The sequence below is a fragment of the Homarus americanus genome, unplaced genomic scaffold (genome assembly GCF_018991925.1).
Source record: "Homarus americanus isolate GMGI-L3 unplaced genomic scaffold, GMGI_Hamer_2.0 scaffold11022, whole genome shotgun sequence".
Taxonomy (NCBI): domain Eukaryota; kingdom Metazoa; phylum Arthropoda; class Malacostraca; order Decapoda; family Nephropidae; genus Homarus; species Homarus americanus.
Genome location: NW_024737068.1, coordinates 3,858,267 through 3,885,527, shown reverse-complemented (window position 1 = coordinate 3,885,527; position 27,261 = coordinate 3,858,267). Strand labels below are relative to the sequence as shown.

At 38.7% G+C, this 27,261-nt stretch overlaps 1 protein-coding gene across 1 annotated transcript; it reads left to right on the top strand.

The window, feature by feature from the left end:
- Positions 1 to 5,078: 5,078 nt before the first annotated feature.
- LOC121872911 (ras-related protein Rab-2A) lies at positions 5,079 to 26,518 on the top strand (the record flags this gene model as incomplete). The annotated part of the gene is given in 3 exon segments (XM_042376017.1): positions 5,079 to 5,254; positions 9,727 to 9,907; positions 23,041 to 26,518. Coding segments are annotated over 3 exon segments (456 nt in total), but the record flags the coding sequence as incomplete, so codon positions are not given.
- Between the last annotated feature and the right edge of the window lie 743 nt (positions 26,519 to 27,261).

The window sequence follows — 27,261 nt, the reverse complement described above, 5'->3', positions numbered from 1 at the left end:
ATATATATATATATATATATATATATATATATATATATATATATATATATATATATATATATATATGTATACAGTATATATATATATATATATATATATATATATATATATATATATATATATATATATATATATATATATATATATATATATATATATATATATATATATATATATATATATATATATATATATATATATATATATATATATATATATATATATATATATATATATATATATATATATATATATATATATATATATTATTAGTTAGAATTCAATTTAACGCGGTCAATTGAACCCAGAGGGTCCCGTGTTAAGTGAAATCCGCGTTAAGTGAACAACAGAACATATGGGATTAATTCCAATAGAAACCAGCCCGACCCCCAAACTCCACTTTTTGACGACACATAACTATGTTGTAGTAAAAATTCTATCTTAACTTTATGATGGTATGAAAAAACAAGTAATATAGAAGAGGTTAGGTTAGGAAAGATAAAGGTTAACATAGGAAAAATGAAGGTTAAGTTAGAGAAACTAAAAGTTAGATGTAACACTTACGGTTGTAGAAGAGATGGGTCGGCATACGGGGATGGAGGCTGGTTCCGAGGCAGAGGGCAGATTACTGGCCCTCAGGTGAATCACCATTACTAGGTGAATCACCATCACTGTCACTTACAGTTGTCAGGGCTTCCCTGACAAATCCCTCAAAGTCAACTTCACTTTCACTATCACTGGCTTGGGCTGGCTGTGGTGGGTTGCGGGCGAAGAACTCGGTTATGCTTTGCTGACGGCTGGCGTTGATGTTGTCATGATACACCGTGATGTACGGCTCCATAGCCTGCACCAGCCGGGTATGGAAGACTTCATAGCGGTCATCGTCATTGTCGCGGGAAAGGACGGACTTAATTTTTTCTGCAAACTCTATGGCACACTTAATATCACTATGACTTAAACTAGGTTCTTCGGAGAATGACGCACCTTCTTCCTCCTCTTCACTGGCGTGTTCTTCTTCCAACATCTCGTCGGCTGTCACTTCAGGATCTCTGATCACCTCCAGGATGTCTTCGTTGGTGGTCTTGGAGAAGCCTTCAGCTGTAATATTGAGCGCAGCTTCTCTGGCAAGGTCCACTGCTACTGCAACAGTCTGAACCTGACCAGTCACAGGTTCACTCCTCCTCTCACCTGGTATGCCATGCAACACATGTCTCCATGCGTGACGAATCATAGCAATAGTCAGCAGATCCCATGCCTCCACCAAGAAGTCTACAGCTTGTTTAACGTTAAACTTCTTCCAAAATTGTTTGACGAGAAGTTCTTGAGTCACCGCCTCTTGTTCCTTGTCCTCGTCGCTTTTGCTCTCGCTGTCGGTGTCACCCAGCTTACGCAACTCATCCTTGGTGTTGGTAGAGTCGTTCAGCAGCTTGAACTTCTTTGCAGAGTACGCAGCTTTCACATTGCAGATCAACTCCTGGTCCATGGGCTGGATTAATGACGTAGTGTTGGGAGGAAGGAAGACCACTTTTACGTTGGGGTGACGATCCATAAGTAGGGGCGAGTGTCCAGGTGCGTTGTCAAGGAGCAACAAAATATTGAATGGAACATTCTGTTGCTCGCAGAATTTCTTCACGTCGGGAACAAAACAGTTGTCAAACCAGAAGAGGGACAGAGAAGAGGACATCCACGCCTTACGTGCGGTTAGCCAGTGGACATTAAGCTTGTTCATGTCCATATTCTTGTAGGCGTGCGGCTTGCGGGCTGTGTGAATCACCGATAACTTTGGTTTACAGGTACCGGAGGCATTGGTGGTAAACAGGACGGTGATGCGTTCCTTCTGCAACTTCCGACCCCTTACCTTGCTGGCAGACTGGACAACGAAGGTCTTGGAAGGTAACTTTTTCCAGAAAAGACCAGATTCGTCCATGTTAAACACCTGGTCGTCGGTGTACTGTCCTTCCTCCATAATCTCACGTAAAAACGGAGGAAAATCTCTAGCCGCCACACGGTCAGCACTCGCTTCCTCACCACCAATGTTGATGTTGGTGATCTTGTTCCTCTTCTTAAACCTATGCAGCCAACCAGAGGAAGCATTGAAGGGTTTGGGCTCTGCAATTCCCAGCTTACGTGACACTGCTGCGTATAGCTCACGTGCGTACTCCTGCACTGAGCGCGTGTCCACCGCCATGTTGCGTCGCGCCTGACGAACCAAATAACTCGCCAGCAAATTTTCCACTTTTGCCAGCACCCTGTTCTGGCAATACCTGATAGATGAAGCACCTGCAGACTTTGTGATTTTCATGTGCTCTTTGATCTTGGCTGCATCCTTCTTGATCGTGCGAATCGTAGATTCGTTGACGCGATGCTGGCGCGCGAGATCAACTTGCCGTGTTCCTTTCTCCAAATCTTGAACAATTTGGTACTTCACCTCGTAGCTTAAGGAACGTCGTGTCTTCTTTGGCTTAGTGCCGCTGGGTCCAGGTAAGGAAAGGTCTCTCTCTGGGGGCGGTGGTGGTCCGGCGGAAGCCATTTTACTGAACAATGGATGCGCGTTTACACGGTGTGGCCTTGAGGGATGAAACTGCCGCAGCTAGGTCAAGCATCGTCTCTCCTCCCTCCCTCCCTCCCTTCCCGGGGTGGTCACGTCATAATACTTTAAGCCAATTACAGCTAGCAGCAGAGGGGGGTAGGGATGCATGGCCAATCACAGTCCGATACGTCATATGACGTCAGTGATAACGCAACAAAGACACACACTGCGCAACCTTACCGCGCCGCTTACCCAAGCGGAGGGAGGAGGAGGGAGAGGCAGGCAGGCAGGCGGGCAGGGGCGCGTGGCGCGTGGGGAAAATCTAAAAATAGCGTCGCGCCGGACACTCACCGCGTATATGATGAAAAATTCCGTGTTAAGTGAAAGTTCAGCTCTGGCAAGGCACCGCGTATATGATAAAACGCGCTAAGTGAAACCGCGTTAGGCGGGGTAATACTGTACTCGAAATCGAAAAAATTTAGTAGTTAGCCTAATACAAAGGATAGCACAGTCTAAATAAATTTTACATTCATATCTAATAATGAAATCATACAGTAAATGTAACACTTTAGTTGATGGGGGAGAAGGGTGATTTTGAGGTTGATAAAATCGAGCTTCTCTTCAAGTGTTATATCCTTTCTTTTACGATCATCACCGGGAATTCTATCACCAGAACGCTTCTCGTTGATATTCTTTACTATATTCACAGTTAATACAGTGGGGTATGCTATAACGAACGAAACTCCTACAACGAACATTATTTAATTTTTTTTTTTTTTTCTAATTTATTGTTTTTTTATTACAAATATTAATGATATTCTTTATTTCAGGGGTTTAGATGCATATTTATGCACTTTTTTACAATTTTTACAATTTTATATTATATTTTTCAGTGTTAAGTGGTTGTATTTGGGGGCCTGGAACGGATTAATCCTATAACGAACAAATGCTATAACAAACAAGGTTCTAGAACCAATTAGATTCGTTATAGCATACCCCACTGTACCACAAAATTGAAGAAATACTAAGCAAAAATCGCGTTATAGCAAACAAGCGTTCGCGTTATACAAATATCGTTCCTAATTCATAAATCGCGCTCGAGCAAATTCGCGTTATCAAAACACGCGTTATAGCAGAACTCACTGTATATATATATATATATATATATATATATATATATATATATATATATATATATATATATATATATATATACATACAGTGAACCTTCGCTTTACGCGGTTTCACTTTACGCGTTTCTACATTTACGCGGTACCCTGCCAGAACCGGAATTCCCACTTTACGCGGTGCATCTACTCATCTACGCGGGTGAAGTATAATTTTTTTGTTTAGCTCATAAAATTCATACAAATTATCCGGCCAGAATATAATTTAATGCACTTTTTTACAATTTTTACAATTTTATATTATATTTTTCAGTGTTAAGTGGTTGTATTTGGGGGCCTGGAACGGATTAATCCTATAACAAACGATTGCTATAACGAACAAGGTTCTAGAACCAATTAGATTCGTTATAGCATACCCCACTGCATTTTGTTTACTCGGAGCAAATATGTTATCTTTTGTGCAAAATATATGAAGTGTATATTCAAAATATTCCTGGTCTTGCAAGGAATTCAGCAATGTCAATTATATTATCCTAACTTTAGTCTGAGGTATTATTTATTACTAAAAATATAAATATACTGTTATAACCCAATCATTTCTCTGGTAGGGAGGGAAGGTGGGGGTGAGGGGTAGGGAGGGAGGGAGGGAGGGAGGGACCCAGGGAGCAGGTGGGAAGAGGGGGGGAGGTGGGGTATTTTGATTGACAGATCGTATTTCGGTAAGTATATTTTGTTTATTTATTGAAGATATTTGTTTTAGCTCATAAAATTCATACAAATTACCGGGCCACAATATAATTTACATTGCTGGAATTCTTACAATTTGATGATAATTTTGAATATAAACATCATAGATTTTGCATTAGACATACAAATTTTAGATCTACTTTAAGTATTTTGTTTACTCTGAGTAAATATGTTATCTTTTGTGCAAATATATGACATTTATATTCAAAATATTCCTGATCTTACAAGGAATCCAGCAATGTCAATTATATTATCCTAACTTTAGTTTGAGGTATTATTTATTACTATACCTTAAAATCTCGTGGTTTTCCCCAAAAAATTTCTCAGAGAGGGAAGAGCCAGCGAGTGTAGTGTGAGAAGAGGGGGAGGGAGTTGAGTCCATTATTTATTTGAATGGGCATTAACTTGGCGACTGTATTCCTCTATTTCTCTCAAGTATTAATTGTGTGCATGTACCATCATAAAATTAAGATGTTATTTTTACTAGAACATAGGTATTGTGTCGGAAAAAGTGGAGTTTGGGGGTCAGCCGGTCTCTATTTCAATTAATCCCATATGTTATGTTGTTCACTTTACGCGTTTCTCACTTTCCGCGGTACCCTGTGTGTTGAATTAACCGCGTAAAGTGTGGGTTGACTGTATATATATATTGTTTTGGTTTTTTTTAATTTCAGGCTGGTCAGGAGGCATTCCGATCCATCACACGGTCTTATTACCGAGGGGCAGCTGGTGCTCTTTTAGTATATGATATCACTAGGCGGGAAACCTTTAACCACCTCACACAGTGGTTGGAGGATGCCCGTCAGCACTCCAACTCTAACATGGTCATCATGCTCATTGGCAACAAGAGGTAAGAGAACAGTTTGAGAACATTATTGTTTTGACTTACAAAGGATAATTAGGTTGCAGTGTGGTAGTGAAGGAAACACAACTAAGAGATAGAGCTATATTCCTGACGTTGTGTCACAAGATGAAACGTCAGAAATATTGCTTCATATTTCCTTCACTACTACACTACCATATGTCCACTATGAACAGTGTTCAAGGGATAACTAGATAGTATAGTAATAATGTAAGGTGTATTATTAAAAAAAAAAAAAAAGAATCATAATACTTTACTTATTGGGAAGTATTTTGGAAGTACAGTTATATCTCCGTTACCCGGAATCCCTCAAACCCGGAACTCTCCAATAGCTGGAATTTTCTCGGAAAATCATTCCCAAAGCCGGCATTTTCTGGAAAATTCCAGATTTGGGAACGATTTTCCAGAAAATTACAAGACATTTTTCCCGATACCCGGAAAATTCCAGGGATGGGGTGTTTTTTTCCGGGTTTGAGAGATGAAAATCAGGCATATTTTCTGGAAATTCTGAGAAAAATTTTCCATTGTCCGGAAGATTCCGGGGATGAGGGATATTTTTCCGGGTTTGAGAGATGCTGTAATGGGCAATTTCTGGAACTTCCGAGAACATTTTTCCGTTACCCGGAAAATTCCGGGATGAGGGATGTTTTTCCGTGTTTGAGAGAGTCATCTCGTAACCTGGAAATCTCTCATTCCCGGAAGTGCTCTGCAACAATACTAATCCAAACTATTTAATTGTCTTATAAATGTATTTATTCCATAAGATTAGCCATTATATTACCTGCTTCCAGTATTAACCACATTATGCCTGGGTGATGTGAGTGAAGATTGTGTGCTCTTATTTCTTCCCTGTTCTGTTTTGACTTTTTGTAGTTTCATTGAATCCATATATCATATTCCAGACCACAATTAAAGAGTGAAAACTTGAAAGAAATTTGGAAATAGGCTACACCATTTAGGATCTCGAGCATGACCAACTTCATTACAATACATGTAGGAACCTAGCCTCAGGAACTGGACAGTTCCCATGGTTCATTGGTTCCCCAAACAATCATGATTCTTACTTTGAGGATTTGAACTATACCAGACATTTATTTTGACCATAGATTTGATTGAACTCTATATCTAAACATTAAGATTGTCTCACTAGAACAATCCACCAGAGCCTGACTTGCTCAGAGGGCTTAATGCATTCTATGATTCTATATAGGAATGTGTGACTATGCTTGTCCAAATTTTCTATACACTTTCACATTTATAAAGCATTTCCAATAGGCTGCAGTTTCATATAAAAAACTATAAAGATATGTGAAACCTCTAAGCTATACTGTAAAATTACCCTTTATAGCTGTTTTAGGAATTGGATGATAAAAAAGAAATTACTATAACCATTGTATTTGAAAAACTTACCATTGTACTGTACAGTATTACCCCGCCTAACGCGGTTTCACTTAACGCGTTTTTTCATATACGCGGTGTCTCGCCAGAGCTGAACTTTCACTTAACACGGATTTTTTCCACATATACGCGGTGAGTGTCCGGCTCGAGACGCTATTTTTAGATTTGCCCCACCCGCCACCCTGCCTGACTGCCTGTTTTAGCTCATAAAATTCATACAAATTACCCGGCCAGAATATAATTTACATTGCTGGAATTCTTATAATTTGGTGATCATTTTGAATATAAACATCATATATTTTGCATTAGACATACAAATTTTAGATAAAATGTTTTCTCTGAGTAAATATGTTATCTTTTGTGCAAAATATATGACATTTATATTCAAAATATTCCTGGTCTTACAAGGAATCCAGCAATGTCAATTATATTATCCTAACTTTAGTTTGAGGTATTATTTATTACTAAAAAGTTAAATATTCTGGTTTTCCCACACATCTCCTTGGGACGGTTGGCGGGGGGTGGGGGGAGGGAGGGACCGACCGACCATCTGTTACCCTGTGAAGAATATTTTTTTTTTTTTATTAACTGAAGATATTTGTTTTAGCTCATAAAATTCATACAAATTACCCGGGTCAGAATATAATTTACATTGCTGGAATTCTTATAATTTGATGATCATTTTGAATATAATAATCATATATTTTGCATTAGACATACAAATTTTAGATAAAATGTTTTCTCTGAGTAAATATGTTATCTTTTGTGCAAAATATATGACATTTATATTCAAAATATTCCTGGTCTTACAAGGAATCCAGCAATGTCAATTATATTATCCTAACTTTAGTTTGAGGTATTATTTATTACTAAAAAGTTAAAATATTCTGGTTTTCCCACACATCTCCTTGGGACGGTTGGTGGGGGGTGAGGGAGGGACCGACCGACCATCTGTTACCCTGTGAAGAATATTTTTTTTTTATTAACTGAAGATATTTGTTTTAGCTCATAAAATTCATACAAATTACCCGGTCAGAATATAATTTACATTGCTGGAATTCTTATAATTTGATGATCATTTTGAATATAAACATCATATATTTTGCATTAGACATACAAATTTTAGATAAAATGTTTTCTCTGAGTAAATATGTTATCTTTTGTGCAAAATATATGACATTTATATTCAAAATATTCCTGGTCTTACAAGGAATCCAGCAATGTCAATTATATTATCCTAACTTTAGTTTGAGGTATTATTTATTACTAAAAAGTTAAAATATTCTGGTTTTCCCACACATCTCCTTGGGACGGTTGGTGGGGGGTGGGGGGGAGGGAGGGACCGACCGACCATCTGTTACCCTGTGAAGAATATTTTTTTTTTATTATTAACTGAAGATATTTGTTTTAGCTCATACAATTCATACAAATTACCCGGTCAGAATATAATTTACATTGCTGGAATTCTTATAATTTGATGATCATTTTGAATATAAACATCATATATTTTGCATTAGACATACAAATTTTAGATAAAATGTTTTCTCTGAGTAAATATGTTATCTTTTGTGCAAAATATATGACATTTATATTCAAAGTATTCCTGGTCTTACAAGGAATCCAGCAATGTCAATTATATTATCCTAACTTTAATCTGAGGTATTATTTAATACAAAATGTTAAAATTTATTTTTTTCACCCACTCTTTCTCTTGAAGGGAGGATTGGTGGGGGGTGGGGGGGAGGGTTGGGACTGACCGCGCGGTTGGAAGAGGGGGGAGGCAAGGTGGGGTACTTTGATTGACAGATAGTGTCGTGAAGAATATTTTTTTTTTATTAACTGAAGATATTTGTTTTAGCTCATAAAATTCATACAAATTACCCGGCCAGAATATAATTTACATTGCTGGAATTCTTATAATTTGGTGATCATTTTGAATATAAACATCATATATTTTGCATTAGACATACAAATTTTAGATAAAATGTTTTCTCTGAGTAAATATGTTATCTTTTGTGCAAAATATATGACATTTATATTCAAAATATTCCTGGTCTTACAAGGAATCCAGCAATGTCAATTGTATTATCCTAACTTTAGTTTGAGGTATTATTTATTAAAATTTAGTGGTTTTCCCCCAAAAATTTCTCAGAGAGGGAAGAGCCAGCAGTGTAGTGTGAGAAGAGGGGGAGGGAGTTGAGTCCATTATTTGAATGGACATTAACTTGGCGACTGTATTTCTCTATTTCTCTTAAGTATTAATTGTGTGCATGTACCATCATAAAATTAAGATGTTATTTTTACTACAACATAGTTATGTGTCTTCAAAAAGTGGAGTTTGGGGGTCGGGCTGGTTTCTATTGGAATTAATCCCATATGTTCTGTTGTTCACTTAACGCGGATTTCACTTAACGCGGGACCCTCTGGGTTCTATTGACCGCGTTAAGTGGGGTACAACTGTATATGAAAGAAGATTGTGTAGTATGTTTATACTTTAACCCCTTTTGCTGAATAACATTGTCTGGCATTAAAAAATAAAAAAGTAAAAGTAAATTCCTGTAGTGAAGGGGTTAAACTGCACCAGTACACCACTATCTGTCCCCTCACAATAGAAGTTCATTATTTATACAGTGCTGAGTTATCCCAAATTCCGACTTATCAACCCATATAATGTGTACATGTAATTACTAAATGTAAAATGTAACATTTACCAGCACTGCAGGCAAAGAATGAAGCTTCATAGTAGGTGACACAGAGGTATGGTAGGTGACACACAGGCATGGTAGGTGACACAGGTGGCCAAATATGCCAAGGTTTTCCAAGATAATTTTATATATCTTTGCATTTCCCGAGTTATGCTATAATACATTCCTAGACCATATCCATGCAGAGTTATATGAAATTCTGAGTTATTAAATGCTGAGTAATCAAGGTTTTACTGTATGTATTCATCTGTATTGACAAATATTAACATGATAACAAAAGTAACACTGGACCAGCCAGTATTTTAATGTAAATACATAACACCATGAATATTAAAGTATTCCTTTTTTCTTTAACAGTGATTTGGATTCTCGACGGGAAGTAAAACGGGAGGAAGGTGAGGCTTTTGCTAGGGAGCATGGCCTGGTGTTTATGGAGACCTCTGCCAAGACAGCTGCCAATGTTGAAGAGGCTTTCATTAATACAGCGCGGGAAATATATGAAAAGATACAAGAAGGAGTTTTTGATGTCCATAATGAGGTTAGTGTAAAGTAAATTTTCCATAAACGGATTCCCTCAAACCCGGAACTCTTCAATAGCTGGAATTGAAGTTTTCTCGGAAAATTGTTCACATTTTTTGGAAAATTCCAAGAAAATTTTCCCAGTACTCGGAAAAGTCTAGGGATGGGTGAGTTTTTTCCGGGTTTGAGAGATGAAATTGAGGGGCATTTTCTGGAAATTCCCGGTTCAAGAAGTAATATAATGCACAATTTCTGGAACTTCTGAGCATAATTTTCTGTTACTCGGAAAATTCCGGGGATGAGGGACTTTTTCCAGCTTTGAAAGAGTCGTCTCGTTACCTGGAAATCTCTCATTCCTGGAAGTGCTCTGCATCAATTGTTCCAGCTAATGGATATATCACTGTATTGCATATTTAAAGTAAATACAGAAAATTATACAGTACGCCCAGGTAGTTCGTGGATGACACCCTGGATATACCCAAGAATGTCTGCAGGTAGTTTTAAGTTGCCGGCATTTTCGCGGCTGGGACAGGGAGCCATTTGTTCTAGAGACAGTACCTGTATTGTATACAGTAGAGCGTCGATATAACGCGAGATATGTTCCAAGAGAGGTCGCTTTAAACCGAATTCGTACTAAATCGAAGTGTTGTTTCAATGGAATTATTTAGTTTGGTACTTCAGAGAAACACAGAATACTAAAAGGACTGACAGTCTACCCAGATGCACCTCAGCCCATCTCCTGGAATAAACAAAACATTGTTTTTTGTCGTATTATGTTAAAAGAAACACTCATAATTCAACACAGCTAAAATTAAGGGTTGCGAAATGGTCTGTTTACTGGCTGGGAAGATGGGGGAGGGAGGGAGGTGAGGTGATATGTTGATATGCTTGACAGTTGATGCCAAGGTCTATTGCTTATTTATTTATGTCCTTAAGAGTGACTTTAAAAGTTTTTATCTTTTAAGATGCTGGAATTCTTATAAGATAGTGATTAGTTTGAATATAAACATGCTATAGTTAGCATTAGACATAGAAATTTTAGTTCTAACTAATTTTATTAAAGGGCTAAAATTTTTATCTTGTGCAAAATATATGACGTTTATATTCAAATTATTTGCTGTCTTGCAAGGGTTCTAGCAATGCAAATTATGTTCTCCTAACTTTAGACTGTGTATTATATAAGATAAAAACTGTAAGCCTATAACCAACCCATCCTGACTGGGAAGATGGGGGGGAGGTGACAAGGAGGTGACAGTGACATGTTTGACAGTTGGGGCGGAAGGTCTAGTGAAGTATTTATTTGTTTATTTATGTCCTATAGATTGAGTTTTTTCTTTTTTTTTTTTACAAAATGTCACAGAAGTGACCGGGGAGAACATAATTTACATTGCTGGAATTCTTATAAGATAGTGATTAATTTGAATATAATCATGCAATAGTTTGCACTAGACAGAAATTTTAGTAATCATTTAGTACAGGTTGTACCTCTCTAGTCCGGCAACCTCGGGACCTGACCGGTGCCGGACCATGGAAATTGCCGGACCATGGAAATTCACCCTTTTCCTGGATAGATAGTGACTTGTGCTTATGCCTGGAAGCACTAGCACCACTTTCTCTGTATCATGGTCTCTTTGAAGACATATTGAAGGGTTAAATGTCGTATAGTAGCTTCTCAAATTTCGCGAGTTTTTAATTCTTAACGTATTTTATTGGAACACAAAAAAATAAATAAATAAAGATTTTGATGGCGGAAACTTGAATTTCGACGGGTTTGAATGGCCCGCCAACGTGCAGACGACGTGCATAATCGTGTAAACAGCGTCATTTCTCTTATGTACAAAAGATTCATTATTGTTTATTACTGAATGTGTTTTTTATTGAATTAATGTTTATGTGTGCAAAATGAGCAATAAAATTCATTAATAATACGTAGAATATTAAAACACACGAGGAAATGACACAACATTGTTTTCGTTGATTACAAAACCAGTGACTGACTGGTTCTACATATAAAACTGAAGAAAATAAGACCTTGGTTGTAGCTGTAGTAAAATTAATATGGTTGTTTTAAGTAATGTTATTTAATGTTAATAAATGGAACAATAGAAGTAGCTAACGATAATGGTAAAGAAAAAAGAGAGATCGCATATGTAAGTGCGCATGCGCACACGTGAAAACATATCGTCATTACTTTACATAAGAATAGGAAAGCAAACACTTATTTACTGTTCATATATATATTAATTAATGTTTCTGAATTTGTTTTTATTGAATTAATGTACGTGTGTGCAAAATTAACAATACAATTTATTAATAATACGTGGAATATTAGAGGAGACGAGACGGCTGCCGGCATTGTTTATGTTAAAGCTTACGAAACCAGTGACTGATTGGTTCTACATATAAAACTGAAGAAAATAAGACCCTGAGTTTAGCTGTAGTAAAATTAATGTAAAAAATGAATATGGTTGCTTGAAGTACCTGTAATGTTATTTAATGTTAATAAATGGAACAATATAAGTAGCTAACCATTAATGGTAAAAAAAAAAGTGAGACTGCTCGTATGTAAGTGCGCACATGTGAAAATATATCGTCATTACTCTACATAAGAATATGAAAGCAACACTTATTTACTGCTCATATATATTGAAGGGTTAAATGTTGTACTCTGTATAGACAAGCAGAGAGAGAGAGAGAGCAGCCGAACTGCCGGATGTAAACAAACCTTAATTTCCCGCGGCTTTGTTGTTGTTTTTTTACGGGGATTAGCCCACCTGGGCATAGGTCACTGACCCACATTGGAGCCTGAGGGGCAAAAATTTAATACTCCTGTAATAATAATAATAATTCAGATAAAAAAAAGAAAAAAAAAAAAAGCTGCTTATCTACCCTATGGGACAAACTAAAATCGTTCCGGACCACGGGAGTTTCCGGACCACAGAATGCCGTACTAGAGAGGTACAACCTGTACTTTATTTTTAGTACATGTACAGTTCAGCTTTACCCTTAGGAGAGTGTTGCGTGCCCAGATAAACATTAGGCGAAAAAATTTTAAATTATGATGCGCCAGCTTAACTCTCGCAAAATAAGAAAGATTCGCTTTAAATTAAAACTTGTCCGTAATTGTGGGTGTCGCTTTAAATGAATAAACTTAAATTTAATCTCTTAAACTTGATGTTCTACTGTATATGAGTGTGTGTGTGTGGATACACACGGCATATAAGTCGACATTTTAAGCTTGAAAAAACCTCTCCAAGACCAGAGGTTGACTTATACGCCGAGTATAAAATGTGAAGCTTTACCACAGAGTGGTAAACAAGTGGAACAGCCTGCCTAACAGTTGCTGTGCATCACTTAGCATAACTCCCGTGGCCTGCCGCTAATATTTCCTACTGAAATTCTTGTTTGGGAAACATATTTAACTTAGAGATTACTGTATAATGAAATAGTAAATTCAGTGTATGGTGAGGTCAATAAGTGGATGACAGTCTAAGTCTAAGCTTTGTGCCGACAGTGTAAAGGACCCATAGTTTTGCAACTGGCCGCGTGGTGTTGGAACCAGTGGCAGTTTGTTTACACCAGCTGATGCAAATGGCGGATTGTAAGCCAGGTGTACCATAATTTTCTACTATCATACCGTATATAGCGGTGCTATCAAGGTGCTATACTCTTATGCTGTGTAAACAATTAATATTTTATTGGAGGTGCTGATTTTGGCTTGGTGTTTACCAGAGTTCTTCTACATAATATTTATAACAAATATTGAAAGGTATTCCGGTAAGTGTCTTGATGAAAGCGGCGTGGCCTTATTACACACTTTTGCCAAAGGCTATATCCACATTTCAGTTCTAGCCTAGCCTATGTTTGGGCCTTAGGGGGTCGACTTATACGGCGAGTACAGGCTTAAACCTGAATTTTGAACTAAAAATCTTGAGGTCGACTTATACGCCGCAACTTACGGTATATACAATACAGGTAAAAGCAATAATTGTCCTAAGGGCAAACACGTAAAGGGAATATACGTTTCTTTGTACACAATAAAAATGTACCCCCCCCGCCCCCTGGTCAGCAAATTTTATTTGCGGATTTGGCGATTCAAGGCCATTTTGAGAACAAACCCCGTAAATTTGAAGGGCATGCTGTTCAGTAAGGCCTTGCTATATCAGTATTGCTTCCCCTATAGTTGCTGACTTAATTGTTTGTAGAGGGTGTGGGAGGTGTTCTGGGTAGTGATATAGATAGTGTCTTAAATTTGTGGTTTGGATATCAATGTGGAAGGTGTTATAGGAAGTGGCATTTGAGTGTGTTGTAACTTGTAGGTCATAACTGTACAGGCCAAAATCTTGTCTTGTGTAATAACTGTCAGTGACAGAAAATTTAATTATACAAACTGGAACTGTGCAGTTAAAATAGAACATGCCGAGGCAAGTGTGACAATTTGCTCACTCCAAATGCAGTCTCCATGACGAGATGTCGGACTTGAATAACCTTTTATGGGGATTTGTAACCAAATTCATTGAAATCTTATAAAAGTGAACAATGTCTGAAAAATTAAGTGCAAGGACTACTGTGACAGACACACAAAAACATTGGTATATAAAAAATTTTTTGAAAAGATGCCTGAGGTAAATGCGGAGGTAGAGCGAGAAACGGGGGGAAAGAAAATAAACAACAGCAAGAATCTCTAAAGTCCATGTCAGGCACTGATGTTACATATACTGTTTGACTGGTAAAGTATTTCCATCTCCTGAGTTTTTTATTGAACCAGGAAACTCCTTGTGTATCAACTTTGAACTTAGACGACTGTGAAAAGCATCATGAGACTGAAGTAATTCGTTGATTATCCATTGTGTATTATATTTTGTTACACACTGTAATTATAGTTCACATTATACTGTACCTGGATATATTTTTAGCCAGCAAATAAATATGCTAAGAAGTGTAGTACAGTATATAATTGCATTAATTGTTATCATCCTCTGCTGGGAGGTGGGATTGACTGCCAGGAGGGGAGATTAACACATACATAGTTGTCAGGGACTCAAGGATTATAAAAGACAGGGAGTTTAAGTTTTTTGCTTATAAAATGTCACCGACTTGACTTTGCAGAATATAACTTGCATTGCTGGAATTATTGTAAGATAGCAATTAATTTGAGTACAGTGAACCCTCACTTTACGCGGTTAATTCAACCCACGGCGGCCCGCGTAAAGTGAGAAACGCGTAAAGTGAACAACATAACATAAGGGATTAATTGAAATAGAGACCGGGCCGACCCCCAAACTCCACTTTTCCCCGACACAATACGTACGTTTTACTAAAAATAACATCTTAACTTTATGATGGTATTCACCCACACATAATATAGAAGGGATCAGTCAATAAGAGAAGAATAAACTGAAGGTTAGGTTAGAAAAAACAAGGTTGGGGTTAACACTTACGTTAGTAGAAGAGATGGGTTGGCGTAGGGGAATGGAGGCTGGTTCCGAGGCAGAGGGCAGGCTACTGGCCCTCAGGTGAGTCTTCATCGGTGTCATCCACACTTACTAGTGCCTCCCTGACAAATCCCTCAAAGTCATCATCACTGTCTCTGCCTCTGTCACTATCACTAGCTTGGGCCGGCTGTGGTGGGTTGCGGGCGAAGAACTCTGTTATGCTTTGCCGACAGCTGGTGTTTATGTTGTCGTGATAAACCTTGATGTAGGGCTCCATAGTCTGCAACAGCTGGGTAGTGAAGATTTCATACCTGTTTGCGTCAGGGTCGTCGGAAAGGAGGAGCTTGACTTTCTCATTACACTCGATGGCACCCCTAACATTACTATGGGATAAGCGGCGCTCTTCTTGGGATGACGCACCACCTGCCTCTTCACTGACGTCATCATCATCTACCATCTCGTCAGTAGTCACATGAGGATCCCTTATCACCTCCAGGATGTCGTCGTTGGTGGTCTCAGAGAAGCCTGCAACTGTAACACTCTGCGCAGCTTCTCTGGCAAGGTCCATTGCCACTGCAACAGTCTGAACCTCACCAGTCACAGATTTACTCTGCCTAACGCCCGGAATGCCTTGCAACACATGTCTCCATGCGTGACGAACAGTTGCTACAGACAGCTGATCCCATCCCTCCACCAATAAGTCCACAGCTTTCTTGACGTTGAATGTTCTCCAGAATTGTTTTAAAAGTACTTCTTGCTCTGCCAACTGTTGATTCTCGTCGTCTTCGCTCTTCCTATCGGTGTTGGTGTCACTCAGGTTACGCAACTCTTCCTTGGTGTTGGTGTAGTCGTTCAGGAGGTTGAATTTTTTAGCAGAGAATGCAGCTTCTACATTACAGATAAATTCTTGGTCCATGGGCTGTAATATAGACGTAGTGTTGGGAGGAAGAAAGACCACTTTTACGTTGGGGTGACGATCTAACAGTAGGGGCGAGTGTTCTGGTGCGTTGTCCAGCAGCAACAAAATCTTGAATGGCACATTATGTTGCTCACAGAACTTCTTCACATCGGGAACAAAAGTCATCAAACCAGGAGAGGGACAGTGTAGAGAACATCCACGCCTTACGTGCGGTCAGCCAGTGGACATTTAGCTTGGCCATGTCCATGCTCTTGTAGGCGTGTGGCTTGCATGCTGTGTGGATCACCGATAACTTGAGCTTACAGGTACCAGAGGCATTGGTGGTAAACAGGACGGTGATGCGCTCCTTCTGCAACTTCCGGCCCCGACACTTGCTGGCATTCTTCACAACGAAGGTCTTGTAAGGTAGCTTTTTCCAAAAAAGACCAGATTCGTCCATGTTAAACACCTGGTTGTCAGTGTACTGTCCTTCCTCCATAATCTCACGTAAAAACGGAGGAAATTCCCTAGCCGCAACACGGTCAGCACTAGCTTCTTCACCACCAATGTTGATATTGGTGATCTTGTTTCTCTTCTTAAACTTCTGTAACCACCCAGAGGAAGCATTGAAGGGTTTGGGGTCTGTAATTCCCATCTTTCGTGACACTGCAGCATACAGTTCACGTGCGTACTCCTTAATTGAGCGCATGTCCACCGCCATGTTCCGTCACGCCTGACGCACCAAGTAGCTCACAAGTAATTTTTCTGTCTTGAGAAGCACCTGGTTGTGGCAATACTTGATCATAGAAGCACCTGTAGACTTTGTGATGTTCATGTGCTCCTTTATCTTGGCTGCATCCTTCTTAATTGTCCTGATCGTAGACTCGTTAACACCATGCTGGCACGCGAGATCAACCTGTCTTGTTCCTTTCTCCAACTCTTGTGTGATCTTATATTTAATTTCATAGCTTAAGGAACGTCGTGTCTTCTTTGGCTTAGGGCGGCTGGGTCCAGGTAATGCAAGATTTCTTTGTGGTGGTGGTGGTGGTCCGGTGGAAGCCATTCTTATGGAACAATGGATACCGATGTACATGGTGTAGCCTGGAGGGGTGTAACTGATGCGGTAGGTCGAGGGGCTTGAACGCTCCCGTGGCGGGGCACGTCATAGTACTACATTAAACCAATCACAGCTAGCAGGGAGGGAGGTAAGGATGCTTTGCCCAATCACAGTCCGCTACGTCATATGACGTCACCGATAACGCAACAAAGACATACACTGCGAAACCTACTCGCGCCGCTTACACAACATGGCGGGAGGTTTGGATCCAAAAATGGCGCGGCGTGAGAGGACCGCCAGCCGCTCTCCGCGTAAAGGGGCACACGCACCACGGAAAGTGAACATTCCGGTTTTTTGTAGTAGACATAAAAATTTTAGTAATTAACTTAGTACATTTGAGTACAGGTTGTGATAATTTATGTAGTTGTGGTTGCAGTTGCGAAGCTTTGTGACTTCACTACAGTAGACCTTTGCCATGAACGTGGATAGGTTCCAAGATATGGTGCAAATTGGCAAAACCGCCAACAGCAACTTATGCTACCTTATTGCACTACTGTATACCTATACCAAACAACTGACCAGCTGCGGTAGCCCTCATCCCTTCTTTTAACTTATCTAATAATAAAACTTTCTTTGTCAGGGTCATCACTGACTTGCCTTGCCTTTTACATTTCTCTCCACTAGCTTCACTAGCACTGACACTAAGCAGTATTTTAGGGGCCATTTCACACAGAAACACTGATGCTTTGAGAGTACAACACGAGATGCTGCATGGGGTGACTCGTTGTGCTGCGGGTGGTGGGAGAAAGAGATGTCTGGCGTTTGTTTGTTTGTTTGTTTGTTTGTTTATTTATTTGAGATAAGATTTGACAGTTGGCACTGAAGGCCTGCCTGCGTGTTTATTTATCATTACTTAAGAGTGACTAATCTCTTCTCATAATTTTCCACCCAAACGACCTGGGTGAATATAACTTACATTGGAGGGATTTGTAGTGGCTCCTCTCCCCTACAACTCCCAACTGAGCTCCGGCCGCGTGCCTACCAGCCAATCAGCGTACAGCCAGCTACGCCGAGAGACTAGGTCTATGCAGAGGACGTAGGGGTACGATCGCCGACCTAGTCTCGACCGTCAACCTCCAGTTCAGGATCAGAGCGTTTCACACCTTACGCTTAAGCCGCTGTGATTGGTCCTCTCGCTACGCTCACCCCAAATCCTGATCCTCGTAAATTGTATAAATACGGCCATGCCTGTCCAGGGAGACCATTCTACACTCGGCTACTGGACCAGCAACATCTCTCACAGCTCCTCACCACTCAGCTTCCCCAGAAACCTCCTCACCCTCTGAGCAAGTTTCTCCTCACCTAGTCACTCCTAAGCACTGCGCTGTACAACAATATATATACAGAAAGCGCATTGTGAATTTCTATCCTACCTCATTCCTGAGTGTGAGATATCTACATGTACGTACATTTGTGTGCCCATACAAAGAGAATTGACAACTGGCCACATACAGTACGCTACAGATTCTTGTAAGATAGCAATTTATTTGAATGTTTTTTGTTTTTTTTCAATTTAAATTTTAATTGTTTATTCATTGGTAGAGGAAGCGGGATCCTAGTGCTGTCACTTGGTACCCCTGTACCATAACACCAGAAGCAACTGGCCAGTGTCACAAGTATATACAGTACAGTACAGTCATCCCTTGGTTATCGCGCCTAATTGGGACCCCGCCGATAACGAAAGTACAGAACCTATGGGATTTATTCTAATTGGTTCAGGCACCCAAGACCCAACCCCAAGTTTCCCATTTTACGACCATTTAGACCCACTAAATATATATATAATGTTATGGTAAATATCATAAACACACACAGGCATGGCTAGGTTTATTACAAAGTGATGAAAAGGGTACGCTTAATACTGTAGTCCACAAAACATGTAGCTATGCTTTTTTTTATTTAGTCCCCCGTCATACGAGTCCGTTTTCTCTCACATCAGGACGCCTGAGTCCTCCGTTTTCTCTCTTAATCTTAGAGTGCACCAGAAACTTTACTATTTTTAGTTATGCCACAGAATTTGAAATTGCAACCCCAGTTGCAACTGGGGTTGCAATTGTTGAGGCAGCTAGATATGTCTGATTACAGCAAATGTGTTATTGTCAATTTGTAGGTGAAAGATTTTATCCTCAATAGATGTAGGTTAACATTTCACCTGTAGGCAAATGCTTAAAAAAAGCTTAAGTAAGGAAGCATATTCCTTTAACTCATAATATCTGACCAGTATCGGGAGGAGCATCGTGTCTCTGTCAGGGGATCGTGGAGTGGTGGTCCAACAGGCGTCACTTTTGGGGGGGGGTGGAGCACGGACGTATATGCGATCGGTGTTGTTCTGTCGGACATTAACCGGCGCATGACTGTATTATCTTCACATTTTCAACTTACGACCTGGATTTGGGTCCCTAACCCCGTCATAAGTCGAGGAGTGGCTGTATATTGTGCCTTCTCTGCAAGGGAAGAGTCTTAGTGCACTTATAGGAGAACACTTAAGTGGGGTGTTCACTGGGTAACAAGTGATATGAGTCTGATCTCTCCCCAGACTTTATTATCAAGAGAGAGATGAGCAGGCCAGGTATGTTATGATATGGTTGACCTCGGCTGCCCTCTGTAGTGTGAGAAAGGAAACACGTCAGATATACGGTTGTGCTAAGATGAGCTGACCTCAGCCAGACCTCGCTTGCTCCCCGAAGGAACTGCAACCTCAGCTATGCATAATATCAACAGCTGAGGCACAGTTGAATAAGTTAATGAATAATTTGGTATTATACATTTGGGTAAATATTTCTATAATGCAAATGGTGCTGTTACAAAGTAGGCCGTTGGTATTACACTTGCCTAGACCATTTCTCCCTATGGTTCCCTGCCAAGTGTCAACATCTCTGCCAACTCTAGCATTGAAGTCACCATGGAGCACAACCTTATCTTCTCTGGGGATAGAGGTTAGCATTCTGTCGAAGTCGGCGTAAAAGGCCTCCTTGATGTCATCCTCTACATCCAGTGTTGGGGCGTAAGCACTAATGAAAAAGGCATGACGTGAGTGATTCAGTGGGACTCGGAGCGTCCTGAAGCGCTCATTGATTCGAATAGGCATTTCAGTTAGCCTGTGTAGGATGCGTTGGCTGATGGCAAAGCCAACTCCATAAATGCGATTTCTCTCTGCAGCAGGCTTACCCTTCCATAAGAAGGTATAGCTAGACCTCCATTTTGTGAGTTGACCCTTGTCTGGGAGCCGGGACTCACTAATGGCTGCTATGTCGATGATATACCTAGCCAGCACTTTTTCCACAAGGACTGTTCTTCTTTCAGGACACTCATTTGTGCCAGTATCCAGAAGGGTCCTGACATTCCATGCAGAGGTTATATAGTTTGTTTTTGTTTGGATCTGTGATTTTGATTGTGTTTTCGACCGCTTAAGGATGACCTTACTGGGTGCGTTTGCCCATTACACATTCTGATATATCGTGGATCTTATCTCACACATACATTTTGAATATCTTATTTTCTGTTGTTCAGCTGGTCTCTCATCTCACAATTGATGATGGTACATCTGGCAGCAGGCAGAGATACAGAGTTAACATTTGCAGATGGCAGGTCGCCCACAGACACTTGCTTACTTTTCACTGCCTTTCAGCTTCCATCTTCTATGAGTGAACAAATCGTTTCTGGAGACGTGGAGTTTCTTGACTACATTATCTACTACGTACTAACTGCCTCGAGTTACTCGAATAAGACATATCGATTGTACCTCTTCCCTGGTAACTAATTTCAGCGGCATAGCCTCATTCCACGATGGTAGAAGCTTACTGGGCGGCCTAGTTTCAGAACTCATAACGGGAACGGGAGCTTTTCCAATAGTGGGGGGACCAGCTAGGTAGTCAATTTTTAACACTGGGAATGTCAATCCCACAGGACATAGGATCCTCTCCTTCTCTTCTCACAACTCCACCAGAATCTTCTCCTCCAACTCCGATCAGGACACACAGCATCGCTCATATCCACAGTGACCACCATCCCATCCGTACTAACACCTTCGTGAACTGTTGTGTTACACCGTTGCATGCTTCCCTCACTCCATCAGGTTCGGCATGACACATCTACACTGGTAGGTGCCTATGGGGCGGATCCTTAATAGAGCTACCAACGGGACAAGAGCTTTCCAGAACAGTATGTGTCACTCCTCTTGGACATCCTCTTCTCACTTCTCTTCTCCTCCTTGCTTCTAGCAGCTGTCTTTCACAAGTAGTTTGGACGTTGCAAATGCTGACTGTAGCCAACTCGTTGACTTTGGAACAAATGGGAACTTAGGATTTACCAAATAGAGTACACCCAAATACCTTCCATTTCGCCACACAGATGTCACACACCTCCCTCCACAAAATTCCAACACAGACTCCTGTTCAAACCGCGTCAGCCTACAAGAAATGCCACAACTTTCATGATGTCACGCCTCATAGGCTTTCTCATTGGTCCAAAGGTAGAATTATTATAATAATAAACTATTCAATGTTATTTAAGGTAATAAGTTTCAAAATGTTCGTATATTTGCTTAAATAATGAAGAAATTATATTATGAAGTGGCAACTACAATGAGGAACGAGGACTGCCACAAGATTCTCAGATCAAATTTTCTTCATTATTTAAGCAAATATAAGAACATTTGGAAACTTCTTATGACCTTAAATAACAATGAATAGTTTATTATTATAAAAATTCTACCTTTGGATTATTTAATATTTAACCTGACAGTGATACAGCCGAAAATAAATCAACCAATCACAATCACCTTTACATACAGCCTTACTTTACCAAGTATTGCCAGGTAAAATTACGAGCACGAGATCCAGGATGGGGTCGGTGCATCTTTGGCTGACTGTACATCATCTCTCGAACCCGGAAAAATATCCCTAATTCCCAGAATTTTCCGGAATTTTTTGGGTAATGGAAAAATTTTCTCAGAATTTCCAGAAAATGTGACTGATTTTCACCTCTTAAACCCAGAAAAAATATTCCCCCATCCCCGGAATTTTCCGGGTAATGGGAAAATTTTCTTGGAATTTTCTGGAAAGTGTGCCCCTCGGAAAATCGTTCCCAAAGCCAGAATTTTTCCGGAAAATTCCGGCTTTGGGAATAATTTTCCAAGAAAATTGAAATTCCAGCTATTGGAAAGTTACGGGTTTGAGGGATTCTGGCTAACGGAGATATTAGTGAATTTATGCTGTTTAATTATAAGATCTTTGCCCATCTGACCTAAGTAGAACATATTACATTCCTTGTAAGGAACCTTGTAAATGCAGCCACCTGCATTGTTGGGGGTAGTTCTTAATGAACACTAGTTTTACAGTCCATGAATTACTAATGTTTCATTTACGTTCCAGGTTTTCGGTAGTAGAGGAATTTGGGATAAATTTTTTTTAAATGGTAATATGAAGAGATTCTCATTGTCATGGGGGAGGTTTATGATCAGTTTTATAAAAAGATTTTTAGCAATATTAAGGCAGGTTTGAATATGGCTTTTTCTGCATATGACCTTGTATGTTGTTCCCCTTCCCTAAATCTCTGAACTTAACCGCTAATGAGTCTCTCTTTTTTCTTCAATGGCAGGAATTTTGAAATAGATTACTTGAACCTGTTATCTATTTCTTCCATATCTAAGTGTAGATATTATTATATTTTATTCTCAGAATATATTGTATCTGGTTTTGCAGGCAAATGGTATAAAGATTGGCCCTCAGCATTCTCCAAGTGGTGCAGGTCTAACTGGAAACCAGGGAGCAGCAGGTGGACAAGGAGGTGGTTGTTGCTAATCTCTGATCCATTTGGGCAGCAGTCAGTAGGGTTGAGGACCTTTGTGATGGATAGAAGTCTTGAGGTTGATGTGAGAGCACTGAATGAAGTAGAGAAATACAGACTAGATAGGTCTGTAGAAAGCTCTTGGCAACTATACCATACACCACTTGGAAGCTGATGATCAAAGCTTGCATTGAGGGTGTTGGTTAGTGGTGTAACTCAGTATAATGAAATGGTGCATGATTGTTTGGATAGTGATGAGAGGAATTAACCAAAATAAAGTCAGATTTATACTCATCACATTTGCATTAAGCCTAGATGCTGTCTGTTACATTGTAAAGATAAAGGAGTGTGTGTAGAGTATCTGAACATGATGTAAATTGATGTATATTTTGATTGACAGAGTGTGTGTTTTTTATTTGAATTTCTTATTAATTACAACTATTTAAACTTATAATGAAACTAAAAGTATGTAAGAGTGTATACATCTAGTGTTATTGCAGATGAATCTGAAACATCAGGGGTTGAGTTCATTGCATAGATGAAAAAATCTGCAAATTTATTTACAGCAACCACCAACATCTGGTAATGTATACCTGTAGTTACCAAAGTTGTGTCTAGTGCACACAAGTTGCAGTTATGACTTTCATAAAAGAAAAATAAATTATCCAATGAATATTTTTTTATACTTGCAGTTAGATTAAAAAATTTTAGGTCAGAAATATCTTATGTAGCTTACCATATGATCATGAAGTGCTTTTTATAAGTTTCCAATCCATTAACTAGTCTTCTATAAATAATGAAGCTTAGGTAGCCTCAGTCTCGGCTATGGATTATAATCTGGGGTGATTGATATTTCCACAGTAGTATAACTTGCATGTGTCCAGCTGTTACTGTGGTACAGGGGGGCCCAGCTTTTTGGTTAGCTTGTTTAGAAAGTTTAGCTCATATTGGCTTCATAACTTGATAGCATGGAGAATCAAAGGATTTATTGACTTTCCATTTCATTCATTCTCTCTTGCAGCAATACCAAAAATCCATTTCCTTATCAACCAGCTTAATTATGTTCTTAAGACAGATTTAAGAATGAGTTCAGTAGAAATGCACATCATATTGTATAAATGTTATATCATATACATGAAAGACTAGGAATGTTGGCTGAGGATTGATAGTGTTAACTTAGCGTTAATCATTGGGCAATGTGTCTGAACGGTTGGATTTCTCTCTTATGTGATAGTTCTCTATCTGAAGTGTGTGTTGTGTTGAAAGTTTAGTTGTATGTAATTCTTCCTTTTGCACATTGCAGCATTTTTTTAGTTTTCCTAGATTTTACAAGAAAATGCGAGTTCTGTACCTATCAGCTATGATAGTTGGAACAGTTTCACCAGTGCTATGAGGCATTAAGTGTTACTAGTAAGTAATTTCACCAATAATAAGAGGCATTAAGTGTTGCTAGTATGTCATTTGGTAATTTATTTTAAATTTTATTTAATTCAGAATCAGAAGGTCATTTATGAACACATGACAGCATCTTAAAAATATAGGTACAGTATAAAAAGCAATTATGTGAGTCTTGATATGCAGTGATTGTATGATAACAATGAAGGAATATTTAACAGATGAATTTAAAACCTATTATTGTTATTTTAATTATTATTCCCTGTGCTTGCTGACTGCATAATTGGATCACATTTCATGTTCTCTGCTCAACATTTCCCCAGTGATGAATGAAAACTTTTAGATTGGTACATCATCCTGTAAAACTTACAAGTTGGAAGGCAGGATTTTTTTTTACCCTGAGAGCTTGATAAATAGTATAATACTGTGCATTATTTTCTTAAGAGGCTTTGGTAGGTGGAGTTGGTAAGAAGATTTTGAAATGATAATGTATGAATCACAAGGTATTTAAAGGTGTATATATATACTTTGTTCATCTACACTGTGTCTGTTTAGGCTGAAATTAATTATTCTTTGGTTCTTTATGAAGATGCAATGATTTTTGAGTGTGATTAACAAATACATATTTTTCAGTTTGAAGAGGATCCTTCAGAAAAAAAAAATATTTTAAACTTGTCAGTGGTATAAAACATTCCATATGCCAGACACAGCTCCTCTGAAAACAAATTTTGTGATACAATTAATGTAGTTGCACAGAGGATTTTGTATTTGAACTTTCAGTTTTGTTATTGAAGTTCAATGCAGATGACATGTGTGGAATTGCCATTATTTTCTAGGCTCCACTTTTTCCAGTACAGTACCAGTGCTCACTCTGGGTGCAGGAATTTCCATAAACTCATTGGCACTTTTTGGGTTTTTTTTTGGATTATATATCATATTAATAAATATCAACTTTGTTTTTGATTTATAATAATTTGATGATTGAGTGTACCAGTCGTTATGTTAGCTATTTATATATATATATATTTTTTTTTTATTGATCCATGAACAAAGTGTGTGTGTGAATGTATTTTTGCTATTCTAACAGAGTAATAAGTAGGGTGGGCCTTTTGTATCTGCAGTATATCTGTGACTTGGTAATCTCTATTAAACCAGAAAAACCAAAGTAAATGGTAGGTACAGTTTATGTATATTGAAGATATTAGAAATGCAGATGTTTTGCTGGTCTTAATTGGCTGATACTTCAGTCAGTCACTCAGCAATTCATTGATCAGAACCTTATTGAACTTTCACATTTTCAATAATATTCATCCCTGAGTACAGGTGATATTTTCAATGGAAACTTTGAATTGGCCATTTAAGACCAAGAAGAGTTTTGTGCATGAGTGTGATAGCGGATCCTAATATAATTTTGTCCTTTACTTTGTCTACAAGCTATGTCACTGAATTGACAAAAACTGTAGTACTGTATGTTGCATTGGTCTTGATGTGGTCAGATTGAATGTAATTTGGGCATAGGCAGTATATTTTCATATTATCTATTTGAAGATAATGATGCTGGACAGAACTGTGGGCTTAAATATGAGGAATAAAAGCAGATTTATAATTTGATTTTATATTATTAAATCTATTCTAAACCTATAAACCTATACCCATATGTTCCCTTGGAACATCATATTTGTCATTATTAAACAATGTTAAGAATCATATGATTGGAAAAAGGGCCAAGATTGCATTAACCTTTAGTTCAGGTGTGCTGTGTATGACAGTTGCATGGTTTTTATTTTATCATGTGTGGGTTGTCACAAGCAGTTCAGCATTTGAGGTAGAAGAAAGGAAACCATGGGAATGAACTGTAACACACACTGCCTCAATTTCCCAATGTTTCCCACAGGACAATCTCTGATGGCATGTCGTGCAACTCACCTTCTTGATCTGGTATCACAGTCAGCAACAGTTGTGTATGACTTTATGTTTATTAAACTGTCAATAAAGATATTTTATGTTTTTGTAAAACCTTCTCAATATAATTTTTTTTTATTCCAGTTTCAAAAATACTTATGATAAGAGGCATCTTAACTACATTTTCTTATAATATTACCTCCTCACCAAACTATTTTCCTTTAAACCCTATGTCGCTACAAGATATTATAATTAAATGACATGCCAGCACTAGGCCCCCCCCCTCCCAAAAAAAACGCCCAGAAATTAACCCAGAATGATAAAAAATGGGCGTGACCTTTGTCTGTCACCGTGGGAAAATGGGAATGGCTCACACTGACAGTCACTCCCGAGTATTAACTCATTGCACTTGTATCACATGATGCACCTTCTTTGTATTGTACAGTATACACTCTCAGTGACACTGTAGGATTTTGTTTTTAGCCCACAACACGTAACAGTATATTGCAGCGACACTTTTCATGTACCGTACACTCGGTAAAAAATTACTTTACAATTCTTGTGCGTAACAAAATAACTTGTGAATGAAGGCTTTTGATAAAGGCTAATGAGGCATACTGTTCTTCACCAATCATAATGCAATGAACTAATTTTATATTTTGAATGAAGTAACTAAATTAGACCTACCATAATAGGTAGGGAATGTCTCAATCACATCTACCAACCCTAGAGAAACAACAGGACTGTTCATTTCCAAATTCATAGGACCTCTCCTGAAAGATATTTTTTTTTTACCAAGTGTACATTATTACTGTATACCATGAAGTCTACATAATTGA